General features: G+C 47.5%; 1 protein-coding gene across 1 annotated transcript in view; it reads right to left on the reverse strand.

Annotated features, from left to right (window-relative positions):
• FCHO1 (FCH and mu domain containing endocytic adaptor 1) overlaps positions 1–13,029 on the reverse strand; it is a 54,173-nt gene that overhangs the window by 11,698 nt on the left and 29,446 nt on the right. The window contains exons 7-19 of the mRNA XM_066634997.1: positions 12,784–12,936; positions 11,084–11,188; positions 9,788–9,886; positions 8,884–8,980; positions 7,158–7,202; positions 6,032–6,104; positions 5,905–5,929; positions 4,476–4,530; positions 3,609–3,793; positions 1,454–1,478; positions 1,216–1,278; positions 898–949; positions 253–344 (exon numbers count right to left, since the gene is read on the reverse strand). Coding sequence (XP_066491094.1) covers positions 253–344; positions 898–949; positions 1,216–1,278; positions 1,454–1,478; positions 3,609–3,793; positions 4,476–4,530; positions 5,905–5,929; positions 6,032–6,104; positions 7,158–7,202; positions 8,884–8,980; positions 9,788–9,886; positions 11,084–11,188; positions 12,784–12,936 — 1,069 coding nt within the window. The remainder of the gene's footprint in view (positions 1–252; positions 345–897; positions 950–1,215; positions 1,279–1,453; positions 1,479–3,608; positions 3,794–4,475; positions 4,531–5,904; positions 5,930–6,031; positions 6,105–7,157; positions 7,203–8,883; positions 8,981–9,787; positions 9,887–11,083; positions 11,189–12,783; positions 12,937–13,029) is intronic.

Consider the following 13,029-nt stretch of genomic DNA (forward strand, 5'->3'; position numbering starts at 1 on the left):
GGTCCTCTACATGTCTGATCAATTTGTTGAACTTGGGCATAACAATATTTGAACCCAGCACCTAACCCCCACTTAACACTATAACCGTTGTTCTGCACTGGCTGTCTGGATGCCTTTGCCTTGACAGACAGGTTTTGGGTCAAGGGATGCTGGGTCTCTCTAGAGTTCTATTTCCAACATCCTGAGGCCTCATCTCCTAGACTTTGATGGTTCCAGGACCTTTTTAATACTGGCCACTCCTGGCCTTTTTACCTGAAAAATCTTCGTTTTCAAAGGCAGATTCCAGTGGCGGTCCAAATAATGCACTGGCAGGCAGCACATCTGGTTCAGACTTGCTGTCACAGCTGGAAAAAAAACAATACTAAGAAAGGCCTCTAAGGTTCGGTCATCTTAGGGCACACACGTTATACAGGTCTACGATCTTCCATGCAGAATCTAACAACAGTCTTTAGAACAAGAATGACCTGGATGCATGGACTCTGAACAAATGCTTCTAAGCTTACAGCTGCAAAGGAAAACAGCAATATATGTGATTCGTCTCTGCTGCAATCACCAAAAGCCAGAGGGGGTGGGACAAGGCAGGGCTCTCTAAGGAGCTGGGGGTATCCATGGTTTGCACACAAGAGTGCTTTCCCCGCCCTCTACTCTTCCAGGGGGTTGCCACAACCTCCCCATCAGTCCTTCCAACATCTGCAAGAGCAAAACACCCTCAAAGCGTATTACGGAAACAGGAGAAATTGAACCAAACAAGCAAATGGGTGCAAAAGCCACTCAGAGAAAAGGCTTCTTCCGCACAGAAAAACTAGACTTCTCTTGGCATATGGACCCAATTGCCACCAACATGCTGCTCCCACCCCAAAAAAGGGAACACAAAAAATTCAATTATCTGGACCCTACCTGTTTGCCCGGATGGCAAGGTGAGGAGCCTGCTTTCTCCCCAGTTTGTCACCTGCAAGGAAATGGATTCAAATGAGCTCCTCCATTTGCCTCTCCCTATCTGCTCAAGGAGGACAGAGACCCACGGTGTGAGTCAAAGCTTCCACAGGTGGCAAGTACGAGCAGCCAGTCGGCCTTTGATGTGAACTGCAAATTGCATCTGAAGACAAAGGAGGGTTCAGAGAGAACTGGAGCTCAGCCTGGAAAGTGGAGATAGGCTTGTCTCCATTTCCTTTCTCCACCTTCCTTCTGGCCCGCTTTTCCTGCTCTCTTCCTCACCTGGAGCTGGGGCTGTGTCAGAACCGGTTTCCAGCGTGGAAGAGGCAAGAGTTTTTAAGTGCCCTGGTGGAAGAAGAAGACTAAATAAGTGGTTTTGTTTGTCTCCCTTCACATTCACAGTGTTGGCGACTCCATGGACCAGATCTCTCTCCCTCTCGTATATTCACCCATCTCCAGAAGTTGTCAATCCTACCCCGCAACCACAGAATGAAGACCTGGGTTGAAATTGAGTACTCACTGGATGAATGCCTTTTCATTGTGCACTGTGGAAAAGAAACCAGAAGGGGGGTTAAGATGGAAACTGTGCCCCTTTTATGCCCTTTTATGACCAAGGCTGACCCTTCCCTCCACCTCAGATATAAGCCATCCCAACTAGGCTGAAAACTGACACCCCACAAATTAACAGCCTGGAACTCAAGATATTTTGCCTAAGGATGTTGGGGAAGAAGGGGGTCTCCTGATGATTCATGCTGATTGTTGTTCAGCTTCTCCCACCGATCGCAGGGCACTTCATTGGCCATTTAGAAATTCAGTATGACCCTACAGCCATTCTGAAAGGAACCAGACTGATGGCCATTTGGAAACTCCATGCGTTCATATGGTTATTCACAACACACTAGAATGGTCATTCAGAAAGGCATTTTGGGATGGTCCCTATATTGTAGGCCACCTGTCACCCTTTGGTTGAACACATTCCAGTGGCTACTGGGAAATCCAATGTGTGTCTACGGACATTTGGAAATGAACCAATGCAATCCAATAGCCCTTAAGTGTCAGTTATTCATATGTCCCATTCCATTATTCTATTTTTTATTTCAACATTCTGTATAAAGTTATAGACATGTGCAGTTTGCTATAGTTCCTTCAGTTCCTTTCTGACTCTCTCCCTCCTCTACATGACCAACGCACACACATTCATTAACACACTACAAAAAAAAGCAATCTTGATGCAATTGTACAGATGGTCAAACGGAGATTTTGGATGATGTTTTATTAACATGTAAAAATGCATTTGCACACTAGTAAGATGCCACTCAAGAAGAGCAGCCCTGATGCAATCTTAGCTACACTCACAAAAAGAATGCTGTTTCACAGGGTATTAGCAATGTATACATCCAGGGCTATAGCCAGAGTGCACTAACCCACCAGAGCGCTGCTTCACCCCATCTGGGATTTGGCAAGGTGGGACACGGCATTTTAATTTGTGACCTGAGAGTCTGTGTTTAAAGAATGCAAGCTTATTTTAAGAGCAGGAGCAACCGTAGCCTGAAAACTCCACCTAAGGAACCCGCACAGCTCTGTTCACTCAAGATTTCCCAGTTCAGGGTGGATTTCCATTATCACAATCACCCTTACGCTGCCTTGAGCAATCTTGGAGAAAACACCCTGTATTGGCCATTAAGCTAGCAAATAAAGCAGACAAGGCAACTTAAAAAGATCCTAAGCAATATCTCCCCTAAGTTACCCATTGCTTTAAAGCACTTTGCCATATTCATTATCACTTCATATTCATATTCATTCATTCATATTCATATTCATTTTAGCCATATTATAATGGCTAAAAGAACTTTTCCCCTCACAAGAAAGGGGTCACTTCCCCTTCAGTTACACATGCAAGCTACCAGAGATCCTGTCCTCCTCCCAAGCAATGACTGTTAGATACAATAGACAGCAGTAGCTGCATCTCTTTTTTTCCACAGGGCTTTCTACCCTCTTGACTAAGGAAAGGAGGGGGGGACGACACAGAACCAGGACAGAAACACTGAGCACATTCCCCCACTAGCTGGGCACCTGATTTTATTCAGGCCAGGACACCAAAGTTGCAACATTAGCTCTAGAGACTTTCACTCTCATTAAGTAAGGCTGCAATCCTATACTCCCTTTCCTGGGAGTAAGCCCCATTGAATGCAATGGGACTTACGTCTGAGTAGACATGCATAGGATTGTGCTGTAAGTTTGTGTTGGTTCTGAGAAAAGCACCAATTTCCCATTCAGGTATTTCTAGTTCCACCTAGAAACGCAGCTGCCCAACCTATCAAGGAAGGCTGGCTATAGCCCTATACACAGCAGTAAGACATGTGAGGGCATGTGGGAAGGGGGGAGAGCCACAAGCAAGCTGAAGGAACCTAAAACTGCAGCAAACTGCATGCTACAATTCCAGAATTAAATTTCTTTAAATTCTCCTACTTCAGCTAGAATTCAGAGTGAAATACCAAGACAAAAGGACAGGGTGGGTAAAATCCTCTCCTTCCTCCAAGATCTGCCTTAGCCTCAACTGCCTGGGTAAACCGACTGAGCGGGCCAGGGACAGCTTGACCGTGCCCCAGAAGCAACTGGGCCCCACTGACCCCCTCAAGTCCCTGCCTTAGGGGACCCTGCTTCCAACCTCTCACCCCCACGGCAGGTGGCAAGATGAGATTGCCGACAGAGGCCTTGAGCTGCTCCACTGCAGCAGAGGCCGCAGCGCTGCTTGTCCTCTCCCGGGGCTGCACGGGTTTAATTCGAATGTAGAATTTGTGGGGCTCTTCGTCGTCGTAATCGGAATCGCTGGAAGAGCAGAAGCGGTTGCTGTGCTCGCGTAGCAGGTGGAGTCAAGGAATAAAAGCGAGCCTGGGATAGAGTTGGGGGGCACCCCCAAGCGTGATGGTGTGACTTCAGGAGGTCAACCTTAGCAGACCCCAACAGGCCCAGCTTGCCTGCATGACAGAAAGTGTGTCTTCAATTATTGAGATGGGCCATGTGACAAAAGAATGACTGTGGAAGCTACTGTAGAATTTGTTCAAGTAGCAGTCTCTGGGGATAGGGGGTGGGGGTGGGGGATAATTATTATGGGATGGAGTCAGGCTTTTTTTGCCACAGATTAACACATCTCCACTTGACTTTCTCTCTGCTTTGATGTCACCCCAAGAGGCCATCTCCATCCCATAATGGATCACGTTCTACTGAACTCTGGGAGCTGCAGGTTAAGAAATCCTGACATTCAGCTCTCTGCCTCTAATCACCTAGATGTCTCTCCAAAATAACGGACCAGAGCTGGAAATCTTGCTGTGTTCTAACGCAGCTTCCAACCCAAATCTGTTCCACTCCCAAACCTGCAATCCAGAATAATGTTGGGGCACAACTAAGGAGTTTTCACCTCTCAGTTCACATTTTAGTTCACTGGACTACAAGCTCCGCTCCTAGAAATGAGGACCAGTCCCACCACACCCAACTCCCCTCCTCTTCAAGTAATATCTCTGACAACCACCATCAAAGGATATCATTCTGGTTCATATCAGGCCGGACAGTAAACCCCTCCTCGTCCACTTCTGGGGGCTAAGAGGAGATGTGCAGTGAGAAAAGGGCATAGCTTGCAGTTGCTCCTTCCCTCCCCCATAAACATGCTTTAAAATGCCTACAGGACTATTTTGCAGGGCCATAATTTACTACCCCATGCTGACACGACCCAAAAAGGAGAAGAGGCTGGCTAGAGTCAATGAATATTCCTGTGCAACTCAAAAGCGTGAACATCCCAACCTAAAAGGATCTTTGCTCAAGTAAGATTGCTATGAGCCATACTATATTGTGATTAGCCAACAGAATGAGCAAGTGGGGATGAACAAGAGCCACTGGATATCAGCTGCAGGAAGCAACAAACAGGAGGAGGGGGCTGTAGGCTTCACAGCTTGCTTGCAGGTCTCTTGAAGACATCTGACTGGCCACTGCTGGAAACAGGATGCAGGAGTAGATGGAGCCACCTTGATCTGATCCAGTAAGGTTCCCCTTATATTGTTATTAAGCAGGGATTCGATCCACTGATGGAGGACGAGAGGCCTATCATCAGTCATTCACCATGCTAGCCAAGAATGGAATCTTCATGTACTGATAAATGGACGTGGTGTGCTATACATTTGGGACAAATAACAGAGGAAGGTCCCCACCTTCATGCCCAACTTATAGACTTCCTGGTTGACCGGTGTGTGAAACAAGGCAGTGGACCGGACGGGCCTTTGGTCTGATCCAGCAGGGATCTTCTTATGAAAAGGGAATTGGAGAGATCTACATATAATGGTCTGTCAATGATGGCTATACAGTGGCCGGATGGCTAGACAGAACTTCTATGTTCCGAGATAGTCATGAAAGCTATCAGGAACCTCCATGTGGATGGGTAGTTTACACACACACACACACACACACACACACAGAGAGAGAGAGAGAGAGAGAGAGAGACAGACAGACAGACAGACAGACAGACGGACTGTTGCCTTTGTGCATTTCCTGGAATCAAATGGTTGGTCATTGTGGGGAACAAGATGCTGGATTCAATGGAGCTTCTTATGTTCTCAGTGCTTGAATGCTGGGTATGGGGGGGGCATACAAAACCCCAAAGTACATTTAACTGCAATAATAACCTCTCTAGCCTTCTCTTCTCCAGCCCTCTCCAACCTCTCTCTTCTGTCAGCGCTGTGTCTAAAATTTGATTGCAAATTTCTCGGAGCAGGGATCTATCTTTTCACCATTATTGAAATGGTTGGCAACCTTCAGTCTCGAAAGACTATGGTGCAAGCCTACAGTACCTGGTATTCCCAAGCGGTCTCCCATCCAAGTACTAACCAGGCCTGACCCTGCTTAGCTTCCAAGATCATACAAGATCAGGCACGTGCAGGGTAACAGTTGCTGCATTGACAGAGAAAAAACAAGTTCACTCACCCCAGAATCAGCATCTGGAGACTCCCTGAGCAAAAGGAGAGAAAGGAAGAGATAGTTGGCCTCGGCAGGTTAGACAGGCCTCAGCTACCAGGTAACCAGGCAAAAGAAGGAAAGCGGCCCAACTCACACAGAGTCTCGTTCCCGTTCTTTGCGACCCAGTCCGGGGATGCGAAAGGCTTTGCTGCGGGTGCGCTTAGGACCTGTGGAAAGATAAGAACATCATTGGTTTATGAAGACCACGACACTCAAAAACTTGCATGCTACAGTTAAACTCCCAGTCCGGCATCCAATAGGATGGCACTCCCAATAGTCCAGCATCCCAACAGCCTGCAGTGGGTCGAAGCATGGCAAGCCCAAGGCTGGGGGCCGGCAATTGCCCTGAGCCGCTGTCTAAGCCACATCAGCAGCATCCCACCCAGCCTGATAGAGGCCCCTGCCCCCTTCACACCAGAGCAAGAGGAGCTTCCTGCACCTGCCACCAAGGCAGCCCAGAAAGACAATCTCTGCTGAGAGGAGACCCACCACAACACACACAGACACACTTTCATCATCATCTAACAAGACATGCTTCCTTGCTCCAGGCTGCTTGGCTATTTCTCCCATTCCCTCCAAACCAGGCTCCCAAATAAAAGAGGTCCTTTAAGCATGGGAGCAGCGTCGTATAATGGTTAGAGTGCTGGATTACGATCAGGAGAACCTGGGTCCACACCCTTGCTCAGCTATAAAGCTGAACATATGAACACATGCAGCCTTTTGCTCATGAACATGTGATGCTGCTTTATATGGCCTTGACTAGCCCTGCTATCTGTGATTCTTTTAAATGGAAATGCCAGGGATTGAATCTGGGGCCTTCTGCATGAAAAGAAGGTCCTTTACGACTGAGCTGGCTCCTCTCCTTCCTGGCTCCCTCACTTTCACTCTAACTTACCTCGGAGGATCATTGTAAGGGTAAAATGGGGGAGGGGCATCATATATTCTGCTCTCAGATTCTTGAAAGGATGACAGGCTAGAACTGGGACCAACTCATTCCCAGCCTTGCCAATTAAAACTTGCCCACTCAGTCATCTTGAGTGTCGCTTGACTATATCCAATCAAACAATGCAGCCACAATACCTAAAGAGCTTGAGTACATGCAGAGCCCACAATAGGGGAAAATGAATCGATAGTCCATCTCCATGAAATCTCCAGATTTTCCCTCCCTGCCCCCCTTCTGAATGTGGGGTGCTGCTTGTCTTGTGTTCAGACGTACTTGCCTTCCTGCACTGGAGTCATGCTCAGCTCCTCAAAATCCAGGGGCCCTGAGTGGTAAAAAAAGACAACAGATATCCGTGTTTAGTTATCTCTGTTCTTGCCCTGAGAGCAGGAAGGAATGAAGGAGATGGGCAATACCAGGAGTTGTGTAATGAGGGTAAGGCAGGGGCGACAACAGGACACGACAAAGGGACACATCAATATTTTAAAAAATGCTCTTGTGGATTTTTTATATGGATTTTTTATACATGGATTTGACTCAACACGAATGGCCACTGCAAATGAGAAGGAATGTACTGATCCCTGGAGAAGGGGAAAATGCATCCCTTTAAAATCACAGTTTGAAAAACAGCTTTTCTTACTATTGTAGGGAAACAGGTTACAGGTATAACCTAATTGTCCATGGATTTGTCTGGGGAAATTCATGGATTTTTCCATCTCAACCTGATGAGAAGGGCCCTTTAAATTAAAGGTAAACATTTGTTTAGCAATTGCCTCATTAATGTGAATGAGGGCAGCCAGCTGACCACCAATCATTCTCTCTCCAGGCACTTAGAACAGCTTCACTTCAAGGCGAGCAACACCTCCCTTCCTCCAGAGCATGTGAAAGAAAATGATGATTACTGGGCTGGGGCACCTTCCTTATGAGGAGAGGCTATGGTGTTTGGGCCTCTTCAGCCTAGAAAAGAGACGCCTGAGGGGGACATGATTGAGACATACAAAATTATGCAGGGGATGGACAGAGTGGATAGAGAGATGCTCTTTACACTCTCACATAACACCAGAACCAGGGGACATCCACTAAAATTGAGTGTTGGGCGGGTTAGGACAGACAAAAGAAAATATTTCTTTACTCAGCGTGTGGTTGATCTGTGGAACTCCTTGCCACAGGATGTGGTGATGGCATCTGGTCTGGACGCCTTTAAAAGGGGATTGGACAAGTTTCTGGAGGAAAAATCCATTATGGGTTACAAGCCATGATGTGCATGTACAACCTCCTGATTTTATAAATGGGCTATGTCAGAATGCCAGATGCAAGGGAGGGCACCAGAATAAGGTCTCTTGTTATCTGGTGTGCTCCCTGGGGCATTTGGTGGGCCACTGTGAGATACAGGAAGCTGGACTAGATGGGCCTAGGGCCTGATCCAGTGGGGCTATTCTTATGTTCTTAGGGGTGAAGAGAGTGAAGCCTTTCTAAGCACCTGGAGAGAAACTTTGTCTGCTTAATGCCTCTGTCTTACATCACAAAGGCCAGCAAAGCTGTTTTTAAATGACCTAGCAAAGGGACATTGTTTTTCAAATGGATTTGCTTTAATGCAATTTTTGCCATTCATATGAGTTCTGGGAATCAATCTCTCATGAATAATGAGACTTAGAGCCCAATCCTATCCAAAGCTTTTTTTCTGTATGTTATATCTATTTTTAATGTTGTTGTTTGTTTTTATTTTCATTTTACTATGTGTTTTCTTTTTCTTTTTTCTTTTCTTTTATTATAATAAATACAGAGATTTTAAATATAGCAATTATACAACAACAATTAACCACAACTGGAATTAGAAGGCTTTGGCCCAATTTGCTAATGATAGCACACTGTAACAAAAATACATGCAGCTAAAATAATCACAGATTCTTCTCCCGTTTATAACTGCCTCAATTTTCCTTCCCATACTCTGCTGTCTCCTCATGCCCAGAGGGTCTCCCACCATACTGTGAGCAGCGCCCACTGACCTGGTGGGTGTCTGCCAGTTCCTTTGCTGTCCGTGAAGTTGCGTAACAAGGTCTCCACCCCGATGTTCTCCATGTTCTGCTTAAACTCCTCATGCACCTATAGCAGGGAGAAGGCAACAGTCGGGACTGAGGCTCACCTCAGCTGATGCGGTTCCACAAACCTTCAGGACAGCGTTAAGAAGTAGCCTGTCCAGGAGGTTGACAGCATATCTGATGCTCTACCTCAGGGACTCCCAAAGTGTGCGACAGGACACCCTGGGGCACTGCAGGCCACTCACCACCCAGCGACGAAACTGCGATGCAACACCAAGACCGAAGAGCAGAGGCTTGGAGGGTGGGCTCCATGCACAAGGTTTTTGCTGCTGGAAGGCCCCACTCACCTGCCCTGGACATTTTACCATCATTTTCAGGGTTGCTCTGTGGCCTCCAATCTGGAAGTAACTGACAATGATGTCATCGCCAGTTACTTCCAGGTTCCAAGTGCCGTATCCGTAGCACAGAGACATTGCAATGGGAATAATTTGGGGGAAGCACTGCTCTACCCCACTGTTCTCCTCCACACCTGCTTCTACTCCATTTCCCTCTTCCTTTTTGATTCTAGGGAGGGGGAGAAAGAAGACTAGAGGAAGTGGCAGTTGGGGCAGCACTGGAAAAAGGGGGTGGCTTTTTGCACACCAGGTGGGGCGAAGGCCTTGGTTACATTGTTACAATTGGGACATGTCCTGCTCTTGGGACTTTGGTTCCCCCCTCACATACACACCCTACTCTGTCCCAAAGCTCTTTGGTGTCTTTAGGATATCTCTCCTGCTTCCATCTCCTAGCTCTTCCCCCATCCCTGCTTCCTCCTTGTCCCCCAGGCTTCCACTCCTCTGGGCTCCGTCATTAGCCACTCTGCATCTCTTACCTGCCCAATCTGGACATGGGTGTCCTCCACTGAGTGTACATAAGAGCCGATTAATGCTTTCATGTGCTCCAAGTGATACTCCTCCACTGCCTGGAAACGCTGTAGGGAAGCAGAGAGAAGATCAGCGCTCAAGAAGAAGGGGAACCAAGAACTAAGGCTCACCTTCCAGATTACACGGATTCTGGAATTATCTGGGGTTTCCCAAGTGTGCTTCTGCCTCACTTCCTCGAGTCATTTGGGGCTATTTGCTACATGGCAAGTTCCCCTTTCGCTCCTCACATCCTTACGGTGTTAGAAGAAGAAAAAAGCTCTTCCAACAAATCTGAAGCTTACAGAGTATGAAATGAAATCATGAAACGCGTTATTTTAAATGTCGTGAATTATTGTAACTTTTAACAACCTGGGGTAAGGTTTCGAGAAATGTGAACCGAAGAGAATTGACTTCTCTTTGTTCCACCTCAGACCACTAGAGAAGCACTGAAGAACAGTATCCTTCAGCCTGTGGGTTCTGACCCCAATGGGTTGTGAAGCCTCATTGGGGGGGAGGGGGTCACAGCAAGCTTTCAAAGCCTGCGCAAGAGAGGGCTTGGATCCAATCTAATAACGGTATTGCCTTATCAAAACTGAGTTCTTGATTGAATCCTGCCCAGCCTCGCTGTCTTGCCCTGCAGCTCCCAAGGTCAGTCCTGCTCAGGCTGCTACCTCGCAGGGTCGCTGTGAAGATAGGGGGAAAGAGGGCAGGCAGTGATGGGGTGAAGGTTGGACAGACCAAGTCCTGGGAGGGAGTGAGACCTGCAGTGGACCCGTCACATACTTCATTTATTTATTGGGGTTCTGGCACAAAAAACGTTGGAGACCACTGGACTAGAACAGGAAAGGGGGGGTTAATTACTCACACACACCCGCACTCCACCTCAATGCCTCAGGTCTCCAATGTTCAAGGGAAGAGGGTGAAAACCTCCTCTGTGAACTTCAGAGAAGTGGGATGAGAACCATCTTAATCTCAGCAGTCCCCAAGCCCACCTGGCTACAGGTTGCTTACTATTCTCCCAACGCCAAACCCTCCCTCCCTGCAACACGACTCCTGTTATGGTTTAGCTACAACTTTGCCTTTTCCCTTCTGGGCTCCATCCATCCAAAGACCCCCAGGACAGAACGGCTGTGTGTCCTTCATGGGCACATCACTGTGGTGGCACAGCAGTCCAACTGAAGGGCTTCCGGAGACCAGCTGCCACTTTGGTGGGAAAGGGGGATAGTGCAGCCCGCCCCACGGTCTCTCACCCCCATCAGTCCTACCACAGCTGAATCCAGCATCTTCTGCTCAAAGTCGTCACGCGCCACGTTGTATTTCTCTACGGCACGCCGTAGCCCCTCAATCGCCTTCCGAGACTTCAGTTCAGCCTTGATGTGCATCAGAAAAACAGGGGGCCGGGAGTGAGAATGTAGCCCCCATCCTGAGCCTAACCCCACAAAATTCCCCACCCTTTAATTTATTAGTACGTTCACATCTCATCTTAAGCCCTTTCTAGAGGGCCAATGCAATAAAGCAATGCAGCATCAATACAGAACTATAAAACTCCACTGCAACAGTAATTACCAGCAGACAAAAAACCCACAGTGATTAAAATAGCAGGAGATATTAAAAGAGCAGATATAAGCAGAGACACAAATCCTGTTTTCAAAAGGCCACAGCTTGGCCTTTTTCCGTAAGCTTCTTCCAAAGGCCAGCTAAGGCTTGGCCGCAGCCAAGAAGCAGGGCCTTTTCAGTGGCAGCGCACAACCTTTGGAACTCTCTCCCTTAGGAAACTAGGTTGGCTCCATCACTGAGGTCTTCAGGCAGAGACCAGAGACATTTTTACTTGGGTGAAGTTCTGTCTTATCTTGCTTTTAATGATACTTGCCTGTTCCACTGTTTATTTTTTAGACCTCAGGGCTGCTTATTTTGCTAAGGGTGCAATCCTATCCTGTGCTGGAACAGGCAAGCCATGAGGCTTGTGCTGTATCCAGCGCAGGATAGGGGCCAAGAGCAGCTCAGCCAGAGGCAAGGGGAAACATTTCCCCTTACCCTTGGGAAAGGCACCCTTTCTCCTATGGGTCTCCTCAGACTTGTGCCACCTCCTGAGATGGCACAAGTTTGAGGAGAGCAGAGCGGCTTGAAGTCGCTCTGTTCTCCCTGGAAACAAGGGTTGGGATCCGGCATAAGTGCCAGTTCCCAGCCCCGCCTCCCGCTCCCTCCCTCCGGCGGGTCGACGCAACACACAAGAAGGCGGCTTGTGTTGGCCTCCACAGGTTGGCACTTCTTTGAGCACAGGCCTGGCTTCCTCCTGAGGAGGCACAAATGTTCCTTACGGCATGTAAGGACTTGGCATAAGGGACTTGAGTCGGCCCATGGGTGCCTTTGGATTGCACCGCAAATCCCAAATTTCCCAAATAATCCCAAATAGTCCCAAATAATAGTCCCAAATAATAGTCCCAAATAATAGTCCCAAATAATCCCAAATTTCCACTGCTTTCTAAATTGTATAAGAGACATAAATTTAGGAAATAAGTACTTAGTAATAGAAGCTGGGCCAACAAAAGGCATTTTCTACTACTGGGTCATTTGGCTTCACCCAGAACTGGAAGCAAACCCCTCACCATAAGAAAGCAGGAACCAGTTCAGCAGAAGTGCTGAACTCAGAGCTCAAGCCTATGCATGTCTACTCAGAAGTAAGTCTCATTATAGTCAATGGGGCTTACTCCCAAGTAAGTGTGGCTAGGATTGCAGCCTCAGGCGCTCAGCAATTGACGGGGTCATTGTTTTATTTTTCTGGTTTTTATCGGTTGCACATATTTCGTTTGCAAAAACACCTTCAACTATTTTAAAGTTTGAAAAATAATTCAAATTAATCATTAAATAAACCTATAAACCTATTAGATGCACTGTAAGCCACTTTGGGGTTCAGTGACATTCCTACCTTTCTCCTCCAATGGCAGGAGTGATCCCCTTGTGTTACCTTATCAATCTCCTTCTGGCTTGCCCCCTCCTTCCGAAGACGCTCCAGCTCTTGGCAGCGATTATGGTAGTTCTCCTTGACCTTGGGAAGGTGCTGGGCAGCTCCTTGGAGGACCTGAACTGCTTCCAGGGTTCCTGCAACCTCATCCTTTGACTAATGGAGGTAAAGGAAAAAAAACAAAGACAGGCCTGTGGATCCAAGTTTGGAGACAATGGGGGAGATGCCACAGTTGAAGTCAGAACAGAT

The sequence above is a fragment of the Tiliqua scincoides genome, chromosome 8 (assembly GCF_035046505.1).
Source record: "Tiliqua scincoides isolate rTilSci1 chromosome 8, rTilSci1.hap2, whole genome shotgun sequence".
NCBI lineage: Eukaryota > Metazoa > Chordata > Lepidosauria > Squamata > Scincidae > Tiliqua > Tiliqua scincoides.